General features: G+C 43.7%; 2 protein-coding genes across 9 annotated transcripts in view; one reads left to right on the top strand and one right to left on the bottom strand.

Annotated features, from left to right (window-relative positions):
• Positions 1-2052: 2052 nt before the first annotated feature.
• COX6C (cytochrome c oxidase subunit 6C) lies at positions 2053-11966 on the top strand. Its single transcript, XM_005904388.3, has 4 exons — positions 2053-2133; positions 3062-3193; positions 4131-4258; positions 11846-11966. The coding sequence occupies exons 2-3, from the start codon at positions 3083-3085 to the stop codon at positions 4242-4244; spliced, it is 225 nt and encodes a 74-aa protein (XP_005904450.1). The 5' UTR covers positions 2053-2133; positions 3062-3082; the 3' UTR covers positions 4245-4258; positions 11846-11966.
• An 885-nt stretch (positions 11967-12851) lies between these two features.
• VPS13B (vacuolar protein sorting 13 homolog B) overlaps positions 12852-23967 on the bottom strand; it is an 805186-nt gene continuing 794070 nt past the window's right edge. For all 8 annotated transcript variants that reach the window (XM_070383027.1, XM_070383026.1, XM_070383030.1 and 5 more), the window contains 4 exons: positions 21360-21536; positions 18338-18440; positions 17584-17833; positions 12852-14095 (listed from right to left, as the gene is read on the bottom strand). In XM_070383027.1, the coding sequence (XP_070239128.1) occupies positions 13847-14095; positions 17584-17833; positions 18338-18440; positions 21360-21536 (779 nt within the window). In that variant the 3' untranslated portion in view covers positions 12852-13846. The remainder of the gene's footprint in view (positions 14096-17583; positions 17834-18337; positions 18441-21359; positions 21537-23967) is intronic.

The raw sequence follows: 23967 nt of genomic DNA, 5'->3' as shown, positions 1-23967 counted from the left end.
CAAAAGAATTGCTTGTTGAGTGAACTGGTAAATATGGTTATATTAATTTTCATGCTTTTTTGTCTGGAATATTATTGGTTTTGATCTGTGTTTTCCAGATATAAGGAAACTCTTCCCCTCATGCTAATTATGATTTAAAAGCAATTTGGTAAATTACATCTCTATGAGTAGAATTGAAACACTTATCTTTTCTCTCTACCTGATTCATTCAGAAATCAGAAGTTCTTAGGTTCTGAACAGCCTTATCAGGCAAACAAGAAAGGCTGCTTCCTGGAAGGTGCAGGAATCTATATATTTGAGGGACCTCTAGAAGAAAGAAATTCATCCAGCCCTTGGCATGGCTTTCCTGGCCTTGAGAGGACTATAAAAAGTTCAGTCTAAGACTCCTTATGTAAAGTTCCGATATAGCCAGTGTAAAAATCCTATGTAATCAGTTAACCAGACTTAATTTGTAAGCAAATTAGTCTCAATTTAGTTGTATGTGGTAAAAGTGAGGGTAATTTTAGAGAGAAAAAGGTTATATTTTAATGGCTATTAAATTCTAGTTCTGTTAATTAAGGTCTGTATTTACTAAGACTCACCTCCCAGATTGCTCAACTCCTAGATATATAGCAGTATGTCTTTGAGTTCTGCAGGAACTAAGGCCCTCACCCACCCAGGTGGAGGATGGTAACGCGAGGCTGCGCACCAGTCCCGGACACCGCTTGGTTTTTTCACCACCAGCCAATTGCAAGAAAGTCACACAATCTCCAGCCCTCACGGTAAAGTTTGCACTTAAAAACTCTTCCCCACAAACTATCAGGGAATTCAGGTCTTTTGAGGGTGGGTGGCCTGTTCTCTCTGCTTGTTTGTGTGTGCACTTAGTCGCTCAGTCGTGTCTGACTCTTTGCTACCCCCTCAACTGTAGCTTGCCAGGGTCCTCTGTCCATGGAATTTTCCAGGCAAGAATACTGGAATGGGTTGCCATTTCCCACTCCAGAGGATCTTTCTGATGCAGGGATCAAAGCCCTGTCTTCTGCGTCTCCTGCACTGGCAGATGGATTCTATACCACTCCACCACCTGGGAAGCCCATAAACCTTTCTCTGCTCTAAACTCTGACATTTCAGTTTGTTTAGTCTGTGTCTTGGGACAACAATAAGTAGCCTGAAAAATGTTGCTGAGGTACAAATCTACTTTGACCTTCAGTAACCACCAATTATGACTGAAAGGTTTCACTCCCCAGAACCATCTGTTAACAAGTCTCTGAGAACAAAGACTCCATGACCTGCTTCATGATCTGCCTAATAGCAGAGCCTGGTATCAATCCATATATGTTGAATCAATATTATGTAGCCTATAAATCCTTCACAGTACTTGCTGAGTTGACTTCAATAATGCAGTACCAATTCAGGTTATTTCAATAAAAACCAAGTCTGACACCCTGAAGGCACAAGAGTCTTACCTTTACAGACTACTTTCCATAAACTTCCAGATGTCTTCCTTTAAAAACACCAGTCTCTTACTAAAAGTCCACACAAGTACTTCCATCAAAATTTGTTCAACTCTGCTAAGCGGGTAATTGCTTCTGCAACAGCTAGGTCAGCTGTCCACTACAGCATCCACTGGTTGGGATTCATGATATTACTCTGTTTATGCCTGTCTCATTTGCTGAGCTGTGAGCTTCTGGAACTTGGCTGTCTGGTTCACTGTTTACCCAAACAAGTGGCTATATGCATAAGGATAGTCATAATGAAAATGTTGGTTTGTGCACATAGTCGGAGCAATCCATGCATGTCCAGGAAGATTTGTGCTGTATTTGTAGGGTATATATTTATTTAAATTCACACATTTAAAATCTTTGAATTCCTTAATCAGTTCATATCAACTCTGTGTATGAGTAAGATCAGTATGTCCAATTTACTAAAGAAACTGACGCAGAAGGTCAAAGTCTAAATAAATCCAAAGTTACCCAAGGAAGAGACTGAAAACCCTGGTTAACGTCAGCTGTGACCAGCGGGAGGCGCGCCGGAGGCTTTTTGGACTCTTTCGGCCACCGTAGCCGGGTCCCCTCTCCGTTCCCTCTATTTAGGCGCCTGCGCGCTGCGGAAACGCCGTCCATTTCTCCATCAGCCTGAGAGGACATCGTGGTTGAGGTGAGTCGTGTGCCTACCTCCTCCCTTGTTTGGATTCCCCCGCCTGCCGCCTCCCGCTGCCGGTCTGCCTCTCTAGCCGTTACTCTCCATCTCTAGGGTCGGGAAACCTCGGACCTCTGGCCCGTGTCGACCCCAGCTTCCCGGCGTTGCGGCCTCTTCGGGGAGGGTCTCCCGGGGACCCCGGGTTTGCTGAGGGGCGTGAGAGGGGCCTGGAGGGACCGCCAGGCTTCGGAGGCAGCCGGCCCGGCCCCGGGGACCGTTGCGTATCTCACTGCGTTGAGCGTGACCTTGGCGGCGTCCTTTGACCTGTCCGGTCCCGGTGTTTTCACCTGCAGAAAGGGAGCGGTTTCCCCCTCCTCCGGGCCCCGGGCGGGAGGGGCGCCGTCGGCTTTGTGGTAGCCTTGGGGTTGGGGTTGGGAGGCTGGGGCCCGGGGGCGGGCCTCCCTCCCGCAGCCGCCCCCGCGCGCGCAGGGCCTTCCCTCCCCGCGCGGGCGGCGCTCGCCGAGGGCCCGGGGGACCTGCTGGGGGGCCCGCCCGGGTGTTAGTCCTGACTGCGCGACCTTGAAATGTTTCCTTAACCTTCGTGCGTCCAGGTTTTTGTCAGTAAAACGGGAAAACACCTGTCTCACAGGATTAAATGAATTGGTGGTAGAGTTGTTTGCACTTGTGCTATCAATCTAGAGCCACTGCTGATCTTTCCTGTAATTCGGAGAGGCCTGTGTCATTCTTGTTCCCCGGTTACTGTTGGGTCGCAACCGGCTTGCTTATTTAGGGTGGTCGTTCAGCGTGTGAAAGGGAAAAAGATGAAGTCACTAAGCCCCTAAAGATCCTAGGTTTTGGTAGAGGAGTTGGTCCACTGTCCTGCTTGTGTCTCTAGGTACTAAAATGTATTGTGCATAAGAGTTCTAAGAGCTCTCTCTCATTCTAGCCGTCGAGAAGAAAAACTGCCATGTCCACTGCTTTGGCAAAACCTCAGATGCGTGGCCTTCTGGCCAGACGTCTGCGATTTCATATTGTTGGCGCATTCATGGTCTCTCTGGGGTTTGCAACTTTCTATAAGGTATGTATGTTTTATTTTTACTTTGTGCTCGCGGTCGAAAAATGTTTTCAATTTGAAAATATATTTCATTTTCGTAGATAGCTCATAGAGTCTTTTAAAGAAATTCCCTCTGTAGGGTGCTCCCTTGCTCTTACCTTTCTCTACCCACTTCAGTGTGATGGGGACAGTATTTCTTATTCTCCAGATGGCTTGTCTTCCATCTTTAAATGAAGCTTAATTTGGTTGGGCTGCCATAACAAAATACCACAAAGTGGGTGGCTTCCACAGTAGAAAAAATTTTTGAGGCTAAAGATCAGGATAGCTGTCGGGGACTTCCCTGACCATCCAGTGGTTAAGACTCCAAGCTTCCATTGCAGGGGGCACGGGTTCTATCCCTGGTTGGGAAACTTAAGATCCCACCTGCCACAAGTGTGGCCGAAAACAACCAAAAAAACTTTGGGGTTGATTTCTTCTGCTGCCTCTCTGCTTGACTTTGTAGAAGATGGCTGTCTTCTCCCTCTCATCACATGGTCCTATATGTGTTAGTATGTTTCTGTCTGAATTTTTTCCTCCTGTAAGGATGCTAGTCAGATTAGGATCCATCCTAAAAAGTTCATTTTAACTTAGTTACTTCTTTGTTGTTTAGTTGCTAAGTCATGTCCAACTCGTGTGACCCCATGGACTGCAGCCCGCCAGGCTTCTCTGTCCATGGGATTTCCCAGGCAGGAATACTGGAATACTGGAGTGCATTGCTCTTTCCCTCTCCAGGGGCTCTTCCGGGCCCAGGGATTGAACCACGGTGAATTCTTGACCACCGAGCCACTAGGGAAGCCCTAATTACTTATTTAATAAAATAATAGGCTTCAAGGTGAACAGAAGCTTGGTCATTTACATTGTCTTTAGATATTGTTTCTAATAATCTAAAAAATAAACCCTGAATGTGATTGTTACCTTTTAGTTTGCTGTAGCTGAAAAAAGAAAGAAGGCATATGCAGACTTCTACAGAAATTATGATTCCATGAAAGATTTTGAGGAGATGAGGAAGGCTGGTATCTTTCAGAGTGCAAAGTGATTTGGAATATAAAGGTAATACAGTTATTCGAAGTTACTGTTTAAAACCTTTCGATTGTGTGTATACATGAAACATACGGTCTTAATTACGAACAGTTCAGTATTGTCAAGTACCTTTACATCGTTGCACAGCTGGTCTTCAGAACTCTTCATCTTGCAGATGGGGATCCATTCTGTACCCATTAAATATTTCCGCCTTCCCCAGGCAGTCACCATGCTTCTGTCTAGATACCTCATGTTAAGTGGAATAGTGACTTATTTCATTTAATGTAATATCCTCAAGGTGTATTCATTACAGCTGTGTGAGAATTTTCTTCCTTGTTAAGGCTGAGTAATCCATTTTATCTGTATACCACATTTTGTTTTTCATTTGTTATTCATTCATCTGTTAATGGACTTGGATTCCTTATACACCTTTTGGCTCTTGTGAATAATGCTGCTGTTCTGTGTGCATATCTCTTTTATACCCTGCTTTTAATACTATTTTGAGTATATACTCAGAAGTGGAGTTGCTAAACCATATGATGTTCTGGTTTTAAATTTTTAAGGAACCACCATCCTCTTTTACATAGTGGCTGCACTATTTTACGCTTCACTAAGTTTTGTGTGCAAGGGTCTCTCCATGTCCTTGCCACCGCTTATTTTCTGGGTTTTTGATAGTAGCCATCCTAATGAGTGTTAGGTATTGTTTTCTTTTGGTCTTCATTTGTATTTCCCTAATGGTTAATGATGTTGAGCCTCTTTTCCCATGCTTGTTAGCTGTTTGTATAACTTCTTTGGAGAAATGTCTATGCAAGTCTTTTGCCCATTTTTAATCGGACAGTTTTTTGTTGAGTTGTAGGAGTTATTTAAAAGCCCCTATCAGATATGATTTAGATATTTTCTCCCATTCTGTAATTGCCTTTTCAGTCTATTAATTGTATCTTTTGATGAATAGACATTTGAAATTCTGAGGGGATTCTAATTTTTTTTTTTTTTTGCCTGTACTTTTGGTGTCATATTTAAGAAATCATTAACAAATTCACTGTCATAAAGTATTACTTTTTTTCCTGAAGTTTTATAGTTTTATTAGCTCTTACCTTTAGGTCTTTGATCTATTTTGAGTTAATTTTTGGATATGATGTTAAGGAAATGGTTTGCTTCATTCTTTTGCATGTGAATATCCAGTTTTCCAAACACCATCTCTTGAAAATATTTTCCCATTAGTTTTAGTACCTTTGGTGTTTTTCTCTATATGGACGGGTTTATTTTGGGACTCTAGTCTATTGCATTAGTTTATATTTCCATCTTTATGCCAATATTACACTCTTGATTCAATACCTTTATAGCAGGTTTTGAAATCAGGAAGTGTTAGTCCTCTAGCCTTGTTGTCTTTTTCAAGATTGTTTTGGCTGTTCATGGTCTTATTGATAATCCACATGAGTTTTAGGATGGATTTTCCTATTTCTCAAATGCTGTTGGGATTTTGGTAGGAATTGCATTATACAGATCATTTTGGGTAGTGTGAAATCTTGACAGTTACAAGTATTCTAGATCATGAACACAAGATGTGTTTCCATTTATTTGTTTCTTTAATTTCACCAATGTTTTATACTTTACAGTATATAAGTCTTTTACCTCCTTGTTGAAGTTTATTCCTAAGAATTGTAGTTTAATGCTAATATGAGATTGTTTTAATTTGCTTTTCTGATTATTCATTGTTAGTGTATAGAAACACTACTCAGCTTTGCTGAGTTATTCTAACAGTTTTGTGTGTGTGAGAGAGATCGATCAATCTTTGAAGGTTTTCTGCATATAAGATCAGATCATCTGCAGATAGCTTTACTTCTTCCTTTCCAATTTGGATGTCATTTCTTTTCTTCCTTAATTGCCCTGGCTAGGATTTCCAGTCGGAGAAGGCAGTGGCACCCCACTCCAGTACTCTTGCTTGGAAAATCCCATGGACAGAGGAGCCTGGTGGGCTGCAGTCCATGGGGTCGCTAGGAGTCAGGCATGACTGAGCGACTTAACTTCCACTTTTCACTTTCATGCATTGGAGAAGGAAATGGCAACCCACTCCAGTGTTCTTGCCTGGAGAATCCCAGGGACGGGGGAGCCTGGTGGGCTGCTGTCTATGGGGTCGCACAGAGTCGGACACGACTGAAGCGACTTAGCAGCAGTAGCAGCAGGATTTCCAGTACTGTGTTGAAGAGAAGCGGCCAAAATGTGTATCCTTCCCCCACCCCCCCACCCCCCCCCGACCTTAGAGGAGAGTATATTAGCTGTGGGTTTCTCATATATCACTTTTATTATGTTGAGGTAGTTTTTCTTCCTATTCTTTATTTGAATTTTTTTTTTAATCATGGAAAGGTATTAAATTTTTCAAATGCTTTCTTGAATCAGTTGAAAAGATCATGTGACTTTTTGTCTTGCGGTGTGTTGTATTTTTCACATGTTGAATCATCCTTGTTCATGGTGTGTAATCCTTTTAATGAACTGTTGAATTGTTGGCTAGTATTTTATGAGGGATTTTTGCATCTATATTTGGGATATTGCTCTGTAATTTGTCTTTAATATATTTGATGGTCTTATAGAATGTGTTTTTTTTTTTTTTTTTTTTTAATTTTATTTGTGGCTGTGCTAGGTCTTTGTTGCTAAGTGGGCTTTTCTCTAGTTGCTGTGAGTGGGGGCTCTTCTTTGCAGGGGCTCCTCTTGTTGGCAGAGCACAGGCTCTTGGGCGCACAGGCTTCAGTAGCTGTGGCTCACGAGCTCAGTCATTGCAGCTCCCAGGCTCTCGAGCACAGGCCTAGTGGTTGTGGTGCACAGGCTTAGCTGCTTTGCAGCATGTAGGATCTTCCCGGATTAGGGATTAAAGCTGTATCTCTTCATTGGCAGGTGGGTTCTTTACCACTGAGCCACCAGGGAAGCCCCAAATGTTTTGTATTTTTAAATAAGATGGTTAGTCAGATGTGGACATATGAGAGACACAGGAAAACATGGAAGGGCAGTCTCTCTCCCATACACAGGTTTAAGTTGTCATTAATATATGCAAGTTAAAAAATACATAGAGTGAATTTGAAAGTGTTCCCCTCTTCAGTTTTTTGGAAGAGTTTGAGGAGGATTGGGGTTAACTTTTTTAAAATGTTTGGTAGAATTTACCTGTGAAGCCATCTTATCCCAGCCTTTTGTTTGTTGAGTGTTTTTTGATTGTGGATTTAATCTTCTTACTTAGTTAAAGTCTGTTAATATTATGTTTATTTCTTGGTATGTTTATAATAATCTTTATTTCCTGTGGCTTTGGTTTAGCTTGCTTTTCTTTTCTACCTTTTGAGGGGTAAACTTAGGTTGTTGACTTGATCTTTTAAACTTTTCTTCTTAAACCTACTTTGACCCATTGGTGGTTGGAGAGTATGTTGTTTAATCTCAACGTATTTGTGGATTTTTCTGTCTTCCTTCTGTTCAGTTGTGTCCGACTCTTTGCGACCCCATGGACTGCAGCATGCCAGGCCTCCCTCTCCATCACCAACTCCCAGAGCCTACTCAAACTCATGTCCATCGAGTCGGTGATGCCATCCAACCATCTCATCCTCTGTCATCCCCTTCTCCTCCTGTCTTCAATCTTTTCCAGCATCAGGGTCTTTTCCAGTGAGTCAGTTCTTCGCATCAGGTGGCCAAAAAGTATTGGAGTTTCAGCTTCATCATCAGTCCTTCCAATGAACACCCAGGACTGATCTCCTTAGGATGGACTGGTTGGATCTCCTTGCAGTCCAAGGGACTCTCAAGAGTCTTCTCCAGCACCACAGTTCAAAAGCACTCAGCTTTCTTTACAGTCCAACTCTCACATCCATACATGACTACTGGAAAAACCATAGCCTTGACTAGATGGACCTTTGTTGGCAAAGTAATATCTCTGCTTTTTAATATGCTCTCTAGGTTGGTCATAGCTTTTCTTCCAAAGAGCAAGCGTCTTTTAATTTCATGGCTGCAGTCACCATCTGCGGTGATCTTGGAGCCCCCAAAAATAAAGTCTGTCACTATTTCCACTGTTTCCTCATCTATTTGCCATGAAGTGATGGGACCAGATGCCATGATCTTAGTTTTCTGAATGTTGAGCTTCAAGCCAACGTTTTCACCCTCTTTCACTTTCATCAAGAGGCTCTTTAGTAGTTCTTCACTTTCTGCCATAAGGGTGGCATTATCTGCATATCTGAGGTTATTGATGCCTGTCTTGGCAATCTTTGATTTCCAGCTTGTGCTTCATCCAGCCCAGCATTTCTCATGATGTACTCTGCATGTAAGTTAAATAAGCAAGGTGACAATATACAGCCTTGATGTACTCCTTTCCCAATTTGGAAACAATCTGTTGTTCCATGTCCAGTTCTAACTGTTCCTGACCTGCGTGCAGATTTCTCAAGAGGCAGGTCAGGTGATCTGGTATTCCCATCTCTTTCAGAATTTTCCAGAGTTTGTTGTGGTCCACACAGTCAAAGGCTTTGGCATAGTCAATAAAGCAGAAATAGATGTTTTTCTGGAACTCTTGCTTTTTTGATGATCCAGCGGATATTGGCAATTTGATCTCTGGTTCCTCTGCCTTTTCTAAAACCAGCTTGAGCATCTGGAATTTCACGGTTCATGTACTCTTGAAGCCTGGCATGGAGAATTTTGAGCATTACTAGCGTGTGAGATGAGTGCAGTTGTGCAGTAGTTTGAGCATTCTTTGGCATTGCCTTTCTTTGGGATTGAAATGAAAACTGACCTTTTCTAGTCCTGTGTCCACTGCTGAGTTTTCCAAATTTCCTGGCATATTGAGTGAAGCACTTTAACAGCATCATGTTTTAGAATTTGAAATAGCTCAGCTGGAATTCCATCACCTCCACTAGCTTTGTTCATAGTGATGCTTCCTAAGGCCCACTTGACTTCGCATTCCAGGATGCCTGGCTCTAGGTGAGCCAGCATCGTGGTTATCTGGGTTGTTAAGATCTTTTTTGTATAGTTCTTCTATGTATTCTTGCCATCTCTTCTTAATATCCTCTGCTTCTGGCTTAGGTCCATACCATTTCTGTCCTTTATCGAGCCCATCTTTGCATGAAATGTTCCCTTGCTATCTCTCTTCCTTCTGTTAGGATTTCTAGTTTCATCCATTGTGACCAGCAAAGATACTTTATGTGATTTCAGTCTTAAAATCTGTTGTTCTATGACCTAACATGGAAATTAATCCATATGCACTTAAGAAAAAGTATACATATTCTGATGTTGGGTAGAATGAGATTTGATTGGTCTGTAGTGTTCAAGTCCTCTTATTTTCTTAATGATCTTCTGTCTGGTCATTTCAATTATAGCCATAGGTTTGCCAAAGAGTTTGTTTAGTTTTTCTGTAAGATTTTACATTCTAAGTCACCTATTGTTACGTAGAGCTGTCTATTTCTTCCTTCAATTCTGTTAGTGTTTGCTTCATATATTTCCAGGCTCTCATGGTTGGTGTATATATAATCTGCCTTCTTGGTGGACTGACCTGCCATTATAAAATGTCCTTTGTGTTTGTAGCATGTTTTGACTTAGTCTGTTTTATCTGCTAACAGTATAGCCGCTCTTGCTCTTTAGATTGCTGCCTGTATGGAGTCTCTTTTCATCCTTAACTTCAAAACTATGTGTATCTTTGGATCTAAAGTGAATCTTTTGTACATAGCTTGTAGTTGGACCTTGTTTTGTATCCATTCCTCAGATCCATGACTTTTGTTTGGGACCTTTAAACCAACCTATTGTTATAGTCTATTTTGAATTGCTGATAACACACATACAAAAATTTAATCACATACAAAAATTATCTTTTACAACCCTGTTCCCCTACTTTGTTATTGATGTCACAAATGGCATTTTTAGGTATTGTGCCCATTAACACAAGATGTCTTTCTTTTCTTTTTTTTAGTGCTTTTGCCTTTTAAATACTACAAAATTGAAAGTGGGGATATGAAACATGATTAACACTGGCTTTTATATTTATTCACATATTTACCTTTGCCAGGGAGCTTCATATTTCAGTATGGCTTTGAGTGATTGTCTAGTGTAATTTTGTTTCAAATTGAACAGTTCTCCTTGCAGATCTAGTAGTAATGAACTCCTTATCCTTTAGCTTTTGTTTATCTGGGAGTGTCTTAATTTCTTCCTGATTTTTGAAGGACATTTTCCTGAGAAGTCTACTGATAATCTTATAGAAGCTCCGTTATAGACGGTGAATCTTACTGCTTCCAGGATTCATTGTCTTTGGTTTTTGACAGTTGGATTATAATGTGTCTTGATGTTAGGAGACTTTGGGTTCATCTTACTTCCAAGTAACATGTTTGTATATACATTTCTTTCTTCAGATTTGGAAAGTTTTTGGCCAGTATTTCTTCACATAAATTCTCTGTCCCTTCATGCACCTCCACAATACAAATGTTGGTCTTTTTGATGGTGTCTCATAAGTCCCTTAAACACAGTCACCATTGTCACCAGTGTTCGAGATAAAGATAGAAATAGTCCCTGGGGAGGCCCTCAGACAGCCCAGAACACTGTGTGCAAGGTCTGCTCTTTTCCTTCTTCCCTGAAGCACTGGAAACCTTTTATGGTTTGTTATTTGGATGTCCACAGGTGACTTGGTAGCTTTCTAGATTCTGGTTGGGTAGTCAAGGTCCACTGCCTCATGGACAGTGTGAATTAAGATTCTGTGTCTAAAATTTAAGGATAATTTTGAGTATAAATAACTTTTGCCTAGTGTTAGATTCAATTCTGTTACATTCCGTTTCTGTAGTTGCTTATATTAAGAAGTATCTGAGTCACAGATCGATACATGTATTAAGTAGCCATAGTTGAATATATGTAATATATAATAGTAGAAAAAAAAGTTTATTCCCAGTGGTTGGAAAACTGATAGGAATTGTAATTTCCATCATGGACTGTTATGTCCGTTAGAATTGACAATCACAAAGTAACAGGAATTACTAAAATAGAAAACTAAGAATGTTTTATGTAAAGGGTGATCTGTGTTAAAAGTGCATAACAAAAAAGGCTGAAGGTAAAAAGATAAAGAAAATACTAGTTTCTTGTGTGTGTTATCTTAATACTGCTGTTTTCTCGTACCTTTGAAATTTTCAAAGCTTTCGCAGTGGTTATACTTTTCATAATCAGATGTTAACAGGCTGATTTTTTAAACACATTTTTTTTTTTACCTTTTACTTATAAGAAGTTGATTGCTTAAAAAACAATAAAAAGAGGAGCAGATTTGGAGACAAGAATACAAAAGTTTAGAACAAATGGACTGCTGCTTTTTAAGAACTGTATGGGTATGAGACTGGAACGGACGGGGTGGACTTGAAGAAAAAAAGGTAGAACTTGGTACATGAAAGCAAGAAACCTCAGAAAAAGATGTGAATGCCCCAAATGGAATAGAGGTTGGACAGGGAGGTTAGGGAGCATAGGGGAGAATGGACCTGGAGCCCAGGCAGCCTGACTGGGGCTGCTCCTGGACTAAGGGTGAGTGAGCAAAACGTGGCCCGCATCGGTGGCAGTAGCGCTCAGGGGACCCAGCGTGGCGAGGTATTAAGAGAATGACTGTCGTTAACTTGGTCACTCTGTTTTTCTCCACAGAATTTCTTTGGGTTGAGTTCCCTGGAAGTTTGTCACTTTCCTGTGTTCCTGAACTATGAAACTATGACTATCTGGGGTGAGAAATAGTCTCTCAATAAACAAACAATTAACATACTGTCGACACTTAAGTCTTTGTTCAGTTATTCTTACCAACATGTAGAGTTTGGGGTACTTGGATTAGAATTGGTCAGGGATTTTTTTTTTTTTTTTGAATTTGGAAAGTAACTTTATTTATTTAATTTTTTTTTTTTTAACTTTACAATATTGTATTGGTTTTCCCATACAACAGCATGCATTCGCCACGGGTGTACATGTGTTCCCCATCCTGAACCCCCAGACTGTCTTTCCAATAAAATGTCTTTGGACTTCATTGTTATCAGATTGCCCTACTGGATCCAGCCATTGGGCAGATGTAATAGGTACATTTAAGGTTCTTTATTCAGTTACCACTTTATTGAAGGCCTAACTGTATGCGTGTACAATATGAAATACACAAAAAAAGTTTTTTAATTGGAATTGAGGTTGACTGATATTTGCTAATTGAGAGTGTGGTAACATTTTTCAGAGGAGGGCTTAGGAGCTTTCTCTCCTTTAGTAATTGTTTTTGTTGTGATCAAAAGAGCTTTAAGAATTGTGTCATTTTAGCGAAAACTAACTGAATCCCCAGTTCTTTCATTAGGTTAACAAATTTTCTTGTGCAGAATTCTTGAGTCCAATAATGTAAGCTGTAATAAACCTAGGTATCAGTGAAACCTGCATTTTAAGAACCCACGTTTATGTATGATCAGTAATTCAAGAATTTGTTTTATTTTAAACAATTTCATATAACAATTAGTAGTATGCAAATTTATCATAAAAGATACAAGACTTAATACATATTTACAAGCTTAAAAATAGTCACTCTTGTGGTTGACAAAACTATCACTTTCCTAAATGAGTATGATATAGCAAAGTAATGGTGGAGCCATTTTTTTCATATTCAGCCTAAAGTGTCCATTAACAGTAAACAACTATGCAGTGATCTCTTTCTTATGCCCAGTAACATGTGAGGCTTAAGTTAAAGCAGACATTTGAAACTGAAATTCCTTAGCATCTCACAACTGTAGGTATCAGGTTGTAGGCCCAAGTTTGGATGTAATAAGTAAAAATGTATTTTAGTTGGAGTATCAAATTTTTACTGAATGCTCAAGGTGTACGTGGTGACCTAGGATCTTGAGCCAAATCCATTTTTTAAAAACAAAAAATCATGGTAATATCTTTATGCTGGATCATGCTAAGTCATCAAAATGAACTATTGTTAAGGTTAGTGTTAGGGTCCTTGACTTGGCTAAGGCATCAGGGTGAGTCCGTCCATAAAAGTATCCAGTAGTGGGAGTTCCCCAGTAGTGTGTTGCTTATGGAACTAAAGAAACTCACCTGAGCACCCTGGATCTGTTTTTAGCAGTAGACAAAAAAAGATTTGCTTGCCTAGCAAAACAGATTAGAAAGACATTTTTCCAAAATGTACCTGGATAAGTCATCAGTAAAATTTCAGTAAAAGTTTAGAGTAGAAATGTACATGGCAGCTTTCACTTAAAATAGCATCACGTTTAAATAACATTAACAAGTTAAACAGTAAGATCTTAAGCATTGAATTTCATTTAAAGCTAAACTTCTGCAGAGAAGGGTGTTAGGCAAAGATGATGTCTCATCCTAAAAAGAGATGCAGCAGGAGATAAAGTTTACATCTGTTTCCAACGCTTGACTACAGAGTTGACAATCTTAATTAAAGTCGAAATTTTAGCAAAAAGAGCAAAAAGGAATGTATTTTCAATACACGATAAGACCAAACAGGAAAGGACTAAGTTTTTTAATCACTCAATTTTGAAGTATCTTAGTTGTAGGAAAAAGGAAGAGTTTGAATTGAACAGTGGTTTCGTGTCCACAATAGATGTTAAGAGCTCATTAGGTTTCTTTTTCAAAAATAATGGCACAAGCAGCAATCAACACCTTGGAGGGGACTCAAGGGAACCCTTTCCTCAGGGCTTTATTTTTCACCATGGTAAATTTACTAATGAAAACTTGGGCAAAATGTGGATCAACCATATAATGGTATGTTTTCACAGTGGAGGGGAGCGGTTCCACAGCCACCACAGGGCATGACGTCTGCACGGAGGAGCAGCCGGGGCCCAGGTGACAAGAGGTCTTTGTGATGTAGTCCACAAGTCTGTTATACTGTTGCTCTGACAGTCTCTCTCGAACTCCATCCACCTGCGACCCAAAAGAAGTTTTCAGTTTCCAAACCCTCTTAAGGACACTTCCATAACAAGATTACTCCTTCTCTTGCATTGATATACTGGATGTTTCGCCTTGTAGGTTACCTACTAAAGCCACTGAATAAGCGCTTGGTGTGTAAAAGTCCCATGTTTGACGGTTTGGGAATATTTTACTCTTAAAAACATCTGTCACTGTTCTCTGGTAGCCTAGTCCAGGAAAAAAGGAGAAAAGTATCTTTGCTCTGTTTCATTCTAATCAACATTAAACTCTGAGATAAAAGCTCTGCTTGTTTCTGGAAACCTCTCCAGATAGAACGTCTACCTCTTTCAAACCAGTGGCTTTGGACAGAGCATTAAGAAAACAAATACCTTTTGAACTGTAACATTTTCTGCTTTTATAAATATTAGGATTTAAAGCTAGAGAAAATTAAAAAAACTGGGCAGAGGAAGGGGAAGTTTTTATGGAGAAGAGGGAGGATGCACAGCGCACTCATGGTCCGCCAGGGTCTGGCACGTCTTCAGTGGAGCTCAAATAGAAGAACTGATGCGCTACCCAAACTCTTGAGAGAGATTTTCTCAGGAAGTGCCCATCAGGCAAGTGGAGCTATAAATTACCCCCATCCTGGAATTCTGTAGCGGTCCACTGTGTAAATCAAGTGGAGTGGGACGTTTCCAGTGTAAGCCGCTGGTCCCTGGGAATCAGGTAGCCGCTGACCTCTCCATGGCCTTTACCTACCAAACGTTGGCAAGACTACTCTGGAAGACTTACAAACATTTTAATGAGGACTTTGGAGTTCTTGAAATAGTAGTAAAGAATGTATATATTTCTGTGTAGGGCACAGAGACAGCGCAGCCAAGGCTGTCTTACAAGCGGCAGAAAGCCAGTGGGATGGTAAAGAGAGGTCAGCCTGCCAGAAAAATAAGTAGGGCGTCCATTAGAGTTCAGTCTCATATTTTTAAATTTGGGAAAGAAAATAAAGGCCCCCAAAGATTCCCTGACAGATGAAAGCTGTGCACCACCAGGCAAAAGCCAGAACTCTGATGATATCATCTGATGGGGTCAGGATTCAGCTGGAAAGCTTCGAATACACAAGAGTCTTAATTGCTCCTCCTGAACAGCAGCACAGGAAAACCCGTGTTGTGAAAGGAACATGGCCAAGGAATAAATTGACCTTCTGACTCATTTTGAGCCTCTCATAAGGGATTTCAATAATGTGCCAGGCATATTAAGCAATTATTACCCTACAAATGGCTGCATTTAACTAAGAAAAGCAAATGCTGATTAAAAAAAAAAAATCCTGCCGTATTTGAATATACTGAATGATGTCATCTACAAATTAATTCCTTCCAAAATTCAAAGGAGCTATGTTTGCTAGCATCTAGAGCAAAATCCCAGAAAAGCCATTTCATGTAAAGATTTTAAAATACTATTCTTTAGTTTTCACTGGAAGACGATGGGTAGGCTTCCCGGCCCAGGTTTCTGCCCGAGGCTTAGGTTGGGCGCGGCCATTGAGGGAAACGCACCGTCAGGCAGCACTGCTGAGCGACCCCCACTGCCATTTTGGAAAGACTGGATCAGAGCATTATTAAGGAAGCATCTACTGTCTCCAAAAAATATTTTTTGTGCATTTTTGTTTTGCAGCCTGGGTCTCCATTGGAGTGAGTGGGGGAAGGTTTGAACACAGGATGAATGGGACAGTTATTTTTTGTTTGTTAATAAGGAGCTGGGGTTAGAGGTAAAGGGTGAGAAAGTGGAATTTAGAGGCTGAAGGGTTGCAAGTCTGCTGGTCTGCCCAGTGCCTCCTGCTGCTGTGTAAGCTGCCCTGCAGTGTTCCTGCTCCCAGTCATCTCTTCCTGCCTCTGTTGCAGCCATCCCTTCACCCTGACCCCTTCATCCTGAGCACCCTTGGGAAACGAGTGGTGAGCATGGTGTCCACAATGTCAGTGATCCCATGGTCTCAGGCTGGAAAACGTCTCGGGTGGTGACTCCACCTGCCATCTCAGTAACCCCCAGGGAAGCTGAGGTGTGTTCCCCTCCAGCTACAATTCCCCACAGTACTCTTCTCAAGCAGAAAAGCCAAAGAAGGATCACAGTTGAAGACAGTTTAACAGCAAATGCTGATTCTCTAGTCTCAATAGTTTAAGATCTGAAATATTTCCCAAGCCAACTGAAGAATAATGATGGTCACAGATACTCCTCAGGGCTTTGGAAGCTTCTCGTTAAGGACCAGGGACTTGAAGATAATGATACTATCCCCTGCCAAGGCCTGTAGCCAGATCATTGCTGCTTTATTGTCAACCGGATCAGAAGATTTTGGCAGATCTAATAAAGTCAGGCTGGACATCTGACCTCTGTTTATTCCCAGAAAGTCATCAACTCAAACCAGCAATGTAGTCTTAGTGCCAAGCCCCAGCTTAAAGCCTGACTGATTATGATCCAAGAAACTAGAGAAATCTCAGAGTTGTTGTGGTTGGCTGCCTTCCATCTTCTCAGATAATTTTACCCAAACGGTGGTGTGAGGGAGACGCAGGCTTCCCATACCAGGAAGAACATAATGAAAGAAGGAATCAGGCAGGACCTGCCAGAGGCAAGGTTGGCTGTCCTTTCTGGGAGCTACTCAGACCCTATGTTAGGACAGGCAGGTTCCACTTAAACTCTGATCCAACCCCAATCTAGCTGTGTGGGAAAAGATGTCCGTTTCCGAGGTCAGCTCTCGGGGCCCCAAGGATCAGGCCATCAGCAGGGAGGCAGAGGCAGGGGCAGAGCAGGGTTCCAGTGGGGGCATGTGCTCACCCTGGTCTGGACGGCAGGAAGCCCACGATCACCTCTGGCCCCCGACTCCCAGAATGCACCCCCATTCCCAGCTGTTGTGTGGCCAGGGAGCCTGCCCCCGGAGCCCACGCAGTGTCCCCAGGAGGTAGCGTGTAGCGCTCAGGGGGTGGGAAATGTCCTATGGGGAAGGGGACACAGAGCCGCGTGGAAGACAGAGCAGGGGGTGGGAGAGAGCTGGAGACAAAAGTTTGACCCCGAGCTCTCAGGAGCTGGGGCTGAGGGAGGCGGTGCCCGTGCTTGTTGCACGCGTGACGCCCCTCGCTCCTGGGTGGCCCTTTCTCTCTCGTCCCTGCTGGAGGGACTGGCTGCAGCACTCCCAGGCCACGCGCAGACTCGGGCCTGCCCTGTGGACTTCAGACCTGGAGGCCTGCTCTGTGGAATCGCTGCCCTGGTCCTGGCCCGGCTTGTTCAGACCCGCTCACTCTAGAGCTCCTGCACCCCGGCCCCACAACGACTGACCTTGGACTCTCGGGTGGCTGAGCCCCAGCGGTGAGTCCACCGGCCTTCTGCCGCCCCTGCCCCTGGCAGCCCTCCCAGTCTCTGGCGCCCACTGCAGAGGCTGCCGGCTCACAGACGCCCGGTACCTGTGTTCACCCTGGGTCTCAATGCTGCCGGCAGCTAACCCCAGGCACCCCGCTGTCGAAAAGTACCTCTGCGTCACAGGCCACTCTGGGCTGCTTGAGCTGCACGATGAGCAGGCTGCTCTGCTTGCGGTCCTGTGTGCAGTCGATCTCCGTGACTGGGAAGGCCTGCTGCTGGGTGTCCTCGCTGACGCTCACCACGAAGAGCACGTCTGACGTCAGCAGCAGGCAGCCCTCGTGCTCCTGGCCTGAGCCCCTCACCAGAACAACCTCCAGGGCCATGTGCACTTCCGGTCTGCCCAGAGACTGGAGCATCTTCCTGCATCAGAGGAGAAAGGTGAGGCCACAGCCAGCTTGGGAGAGATGCTCACCTCTCAGGGCTCACAGTTTGAACCAATGCAAGGGCCCTCACCAATCTGATGATTCATTTCATCTTGAAATGTGTAATTGTCACTTTAATTCTGATTCTGGTCAATCGAACCCAGCTCCTCCTGAAGACAAAGATACCCCTTGGTTTGGTGAGTCCTCTTCCCCCCATTAGAAATGTCACCCCTAATTAGGATACAGATGACCTCAGGCCCTCTTGCGGGCCCCGGCATCCCTGCCAATGGACATCCTGCCCTGAGTGGGACCTGCCAATGGACATCCTGCCCTGAGTGGGACCTTCTGCTGCCAGCCCAGAGCTGTGGACCAGCAGCCTCTCCTGAAAACAGCTGCTCCTTTTGGGCTCCTCTGGAAGGGTGGCCCGTTAGCTGAGAGGAAGCCAGGCCCTGTTAACATACAGTGCACATGTACAGCTTAACCAGCGTCCAGATAATCTTACCAGACATATTTGACGTGGCTGTTTGGAGCCTGGTCAGCGTGCAGATCACTTGGCTGATAGCGCTGTTTGGGAAGCTGAGAAAGTCCAGCTCCGTGTAAAATACCTGTAGTAAGAGAAGTAAGGGGGTTTTACTAGTTGTTTTCTGGAAAACAGCTTCATGCTACAGTGATGTCATCTGCTCAGAGGCATCTATAAAACGCTACAGATCCAAAATGATGTCACATCTCTGGAAGTAAGTGTATAGATAATCATTAAACATTGCAATGCTCTTAACCCAGGTGATCTTCTATTAGCTGCAAGCTGAAATATGAATGAGCTACAGTCCAAGTACAGGCGGGCAATTAGAGGAAGCATAATGCTCCTGGGAATAGTCAGGCCTGAGCAATAGCTTACACATCATTTACAGTTGATGTGACACAAAAGTCAAGACTGTTAGTTGACTTCCTTGCTTAATATTACAATATGTCTGTATCTGCGGTGTGGCTGGTCAAATAAAAAACACAACACAGATGCACACAAAGGCGTGTGGTTGCCTAGATACAGTATTTAAATGACTTGGTCCAGCTGTTAGACATGAATCCATATATATTTATGAGCGCTCGCGGGGCCTCTGGTTTATTACACGCTCTCCCCGGTGCCAGCACCAAACGAGGGCACCCAGCGGCAGCCACGCAGTCCTCCAGAGACGCTCCGGAACCAGAGATGGTACAGCCTGTGTGCTTTCTGAGGGCCTGTAAATGTTTATAAACGAGGCACAGTCATTAGACTAAGAGTTAGTGGTTTGTAAAACCTTCAGAGAGGTAATAAAACTTTTACAAGAATGATGGAAACCAATGAGGCCATGTGAAGCTCTGCTCTGAGATGCTCTTACATAAGGGAGAAACCCCACAGCCTTGGGAAACGCGCAGTGAGGGACAAGGGCGCTTTCAAGACCAGAGGAATTTATGAAGTCTAAGTTGACTTTATCTTGCTGCCATCCATGGCAAAAGGAATACTGTTTCTGTGAATGTGTAAGTATTTGATAAGGGAGCGTTTAACTTTGTCCAGTTATGAGTTGCAGCAGTACTTTTTGTCAGTTTCCCTGTGAGTGAAAACGTCATTCATGGGAGGAGAGGGAGGCAGGCGTGAGGGGGAGGCGGCGAGGGGAAGGGGCGGGAACACATGTTCCTGTCTGTGTGGTCTCCTAAAGGAGCCGCTCCGGATGGCTGCCTGAGCGTGGGCATTCTTCCTGCTCTCTTCCTCTCAGACATGGGTTTTATGCCCTAATCTGGCTGCCTCTTGTCAGATCTAGCAAGGCGCAGAGCCGCAGTCAAATGTACCCCGCGGACTTTACGGCCAGATGCAGCTACACGTGCAGAGTGCCTGCCCATTGTTTGAGGTGCCAGCCAGCCACCACTTCATGACCAAATGATACCGATTTTAGGCACAAAGGTAACAATTCCAGAGCCCTGGCGGTCCTGTTAGGACTCTGTGCTTTCACTGCAAGGGCAAGTGTTCAATCCCTGGTTGGGGAACTAAGGAAGATTCTATAAGCCTTGCTGCTGCTGCTAAGTCACTTCAGTCGTGTCCGACTCTGTGTGACCCATAGACGGCAGCCCACCAGGCTCCCCCGTCCCTGGGATTCTCCAGGCAAGAACACGAGTGGGTTGCCATTTCCTTCTCCAATGCATGAAAGTGAAAAGTGAAAGTGAAGTCGCTCAGTCGTGTCCGACTCTTCGCAACCCCATGGACGGCAGCCTACAGGGCTCCTCTGTTCATGGGATTTTCCAGGCAAGAGTACTGGAGTGGGTTGCCATTGCCTTCTCCACTATAAGCCTTGTGGTGAGGCCAAAAAAAAAAAGTAATTCCAGTTACCTATTTGAGGAGAAGGGGATGACAAAGGATGAGATGGCTGGATGGCATCACTGACTCAATGGACATGAGTTTGAGTAAACTCCGGCAGTTGGTGATGGACAGGGAGGCCTGACGTGCTGCAGTCCATGGGGTCACAGAGTCGGACACGACTGAGTGACTGAACTGACTGACCGTCACCATTTTGCAGTAACTTACACTGCAGACCTGCTGACACTCATTTCCACAAGCAAATGTCAAACTATCTTCAAGGTAAAGTACCATATTTATTGCAGTATCTATGCATTTATTTCACTTTTAAAAGACTTCTTTTTTTATATTGGATGGTTAGATAGCATCACCAACTCAATGGACATGAATTTGAGCAAACTCTGGAGATAGTGGAGGACAGAGGAGTCTGGAGTGCTGCAGTCCATGGGGTCACAAAGACTCAGACATGACTTAGTGATGGAACAACTATTTATGTAAAGTCACGTAATGTGCTCTGCCCAGAATGCAGAAAATAAGCACAGGAAGAGGTGCTTCCTTTCCCACACCCCCACTGCGTGCACATGGCTTTGTGGAGAGCCCTGGCACCATCCTAAGGCGGTAGTTCCACGAGCCTGGGTTCTCTGCACCAGTCTGCTCTGGGAATGGTTTTCAGTGGCAGATGATGCGCCTGTGCTGACCTTGGCCAGGAGACTGGGCCTGGCTGCAATAGCAACAGAGTCTGATGGCGAGAAAGCCATGCCTGACGCCAAGCTGCACGGGCAGTGTGCATGCATCCACCGACACATGCGTGCTCTTTCATTTCTTCAAATTGCTCACCAGAAAAAGTCTACTCTCTGCTTCAATATATTCGACTTTCTGTCCTCAACCTCTAACTCGTTACTTTTCATTAAAGGCTGCTTTGTTAAATGACTATAAAAAGATTCCATGACACATATACACTGAAATTACTAATTGATTTCCTAGCTCTATAATTTTATCATAATTTATTAGTAGTAGTCTAATTCTATTCTTCGTGTAGATAAGCCTAAGGAGGTGAGAAAAAGAACTATTATTTATAGCTTTATCTGTTTTATTTTTCACTCCTTGGTCATGTGAGGGGCTAGATTATCTTAGGGAAACCTTGGTATAGTAACGCAAATTAACCAGTGACGTCCGAGTTGGCCAGTTCTCCAGGACTCACCATAGCCAGTCTGTGACACCAGCTCAGCAGCCCCTCCGATGGGCTTCGTGAACACCCCCATTATTCCTTTCCCCACGCCAGAGATAACACCCTTGGCCTTGTGTCCTGCTGAAGCTTGAGCCTCCGATGTTTTCTGGAAGTTCTGCATTGGCTGATCAACTATACCAGCAATTGCACCTGAAAAATAATGAAAGCCTGGGTAAGGACGGAGGCATGAAATCCTGAGAAAGGGAAAGCTTTCAATCTGGAACAGTTTTGTTTGGATTGAAAATGAAACCCCACCCTCATTATAAAGCGCTCTACCATGCACTCATTTACCATTTATCTAAGTACACTGAGGCTATTTTAGACATTTATTATTGCAGTATCTTCATCAAAACATGATGTTCTGACTAGGTTTGACCCAACACAGCCAGGATCTATGAAGTTCAGTTTAGAATTTAATAAACATGCCAGACTATTTCCAAGTGCACCCACACACCTTTCTCCAGAAATCAAGCAACACGGTTTAGAGAAAAGCAGAAACAATTCCTTAGGAGAGTGAGCAGAATACATTTTCACTGAATCTGGGGATGAAAAACCTGAAAAGGGCGAGCCTCTTTCTTGTTCGCTCTTTTAGTAAGAATAAGAGCAGTCGTTTAGTATAACATAATATTAATATATTAAGAATTACATAGTAAGACTAATTATTGATATCGTAATAATTATTTCTATTACAGTAAGTCTGTCTCAAGGGCTTACTGTATGCTAAGGGCTCACTTGTAGGAGATCGTTAATTCTCACAATCCTCAGGAGTCGTGGTTTTATCCTCAGCACAAGGCCGCCAAGGCACAGGGAGGTTAAGGAGTTTTCCCAAGGTCACACAGCTGTCCTGTGCTTGCGCCAGGATTTGGGTCTAGGGAGTCAGAGTCACAGCCTCATTCTTAACCACCAAGCTAGTCACTGATCCTGTTTATAAAACAAGCTTCTCTCCTTGACCAGTCTTGGAAAAATCTCCTTTTCTCTCACTTCAACTGAGGATTGGCCACTTAACTCTTCACTTGAGAACAGCTAGAAGCCCAGAACTCACGGCTGTCTGCTCTAACAGCTTTCCCAGTGGGCAGCCGGGCCAGGCGTGGAGCTGGCGTGTGAATCCCTCGGCCTCTGTGGGTCCCCTCCTTGCTCCTTGTACTCTGAGGGACCAGGGGTGAGTTTGAGTAAAAGGCCTCAAAAATCCAGATTTTTCTGCCACAACGGAGTGAAGGGTTCCCTAACCCAGCAAGAGGTAAAAATTTCATTACAATTCTTGACAGAATTCTGTTTTCAACTCAAACCTGCTAGGATTAATGAAAATGCACCATCCCTGGGTAGAAATTTTAGCTAATGTCAAATCCCATTATTCCAAATGCCACTAATTCAAAGTCTCCTGGGTAAAGGGAGATTTCCAGGTCTCAGTTAATGACCTGCTAATTTCAAGTCATATTCCATTGAACAAAATCCAGTAAAACAAAAAGGCCAGTTCCTTTGTGTCAGTTATAAAGGGAACATTCTTCATGGATTCCACTCTTCTAAATTTTGACAGCGCCATTTAAGTTTATATATTGACAGATTAACAGTGACCTGAAGCGAAGGGTCTGTTTCCCAGCCTAGACCACAGCTTCCCAAACCTCTTATTCAAATGATGCTGGAAGCAGAGGAGGCTGCTCATGGTTGGCCTGGGCCGCCGTGGCGGTCAGCAACCACAGGCCACGGCGGTTCAGGCGCTCTACGACACCCAGTCTCGGGGCCTGGGCTGGGAGCTCGCCTCGCGTCTTCAGTCTGAGGAATCTGAGGTTCTGTTCTCCATCTGAGGTCAGGGCAGCTGGGAAGTATTAACGGAACCCGCTGCACTGGGAGGGGCAGGAACCCTGGGGTCTTCTCTTCAAATCATCTCACGGCAGGCAGGTCAAAATGAAAAGCATCATATAAAAGAATATAGCCTTTGCGATGTCACTTCCTGATTTCTTTGAAAGACGCCCATGCTGAGAGCAGAAAAGGTGGGGTAAATAATAACAAATCTACTATCAAATTAATTGCCTTTGCATTTTTCTGGTAGAAATGTCTTTTCTCAGGTGCAGATTTCCATTAAGACTATTAAAACTGAGTTAGGAGGGGGGCAAGTGAAAATCTCCCATTTTCCCTTAACATGTCAGGCCTGTGCCTGGGGCAGCCCCCACCCCGGGCTCTGACCTCCACCTGCCTAAGCGCAGAGAGGAACCGCAGCAAGGCTCCCCTCTGATCCTCCACTTTCTCCAGCCCCCGGCCGCAGTGAAGGCTCGGTTACTGGGGCTTTGATAGATAACCTCTTCTGGCCGTCCCCGAAGTGGGAAGCCTGAACACTGTGACAGGTGTTAGATCCTAAGAGGCAGAGGAGGAGCTGTGGGGTCCCGGGGTCCCGGGTGGGATTCTGGCTCGACGTACACACGGGGCCCGGTTGCCTGAGACCCCAGCCCGGCCCACGAAGCAGCTCTCAAAGAGGCAGAGGGGCTTTCTCCATAAGCCTGATCCAGCCAAATCCCACCACCGGTAAATTATTTACTGCTGTATACTCCAACTCTGCTCTGAGGCTTTAGGTAGTGGAAATGGATCC

Source organism: Bos mutus, chromosome 14 (genome assembly GCF_027580195.1).
Source record: "Bos mutus isolate GX-2022 chromosome 14, NWIPB_WYAK_1.1, whole genome shotgun sequence".
Classification (NCBI taxonomy): Eukaryota; Metazoa; Chordata; class Mammalia; order Artiodactyla; family Bovidae; genus Bos; species Bos mutus.
Note: the sequence above shows the minus strand (reverse complement) of the source record. Positions and strands in the feature narration are given on the sequence as shown.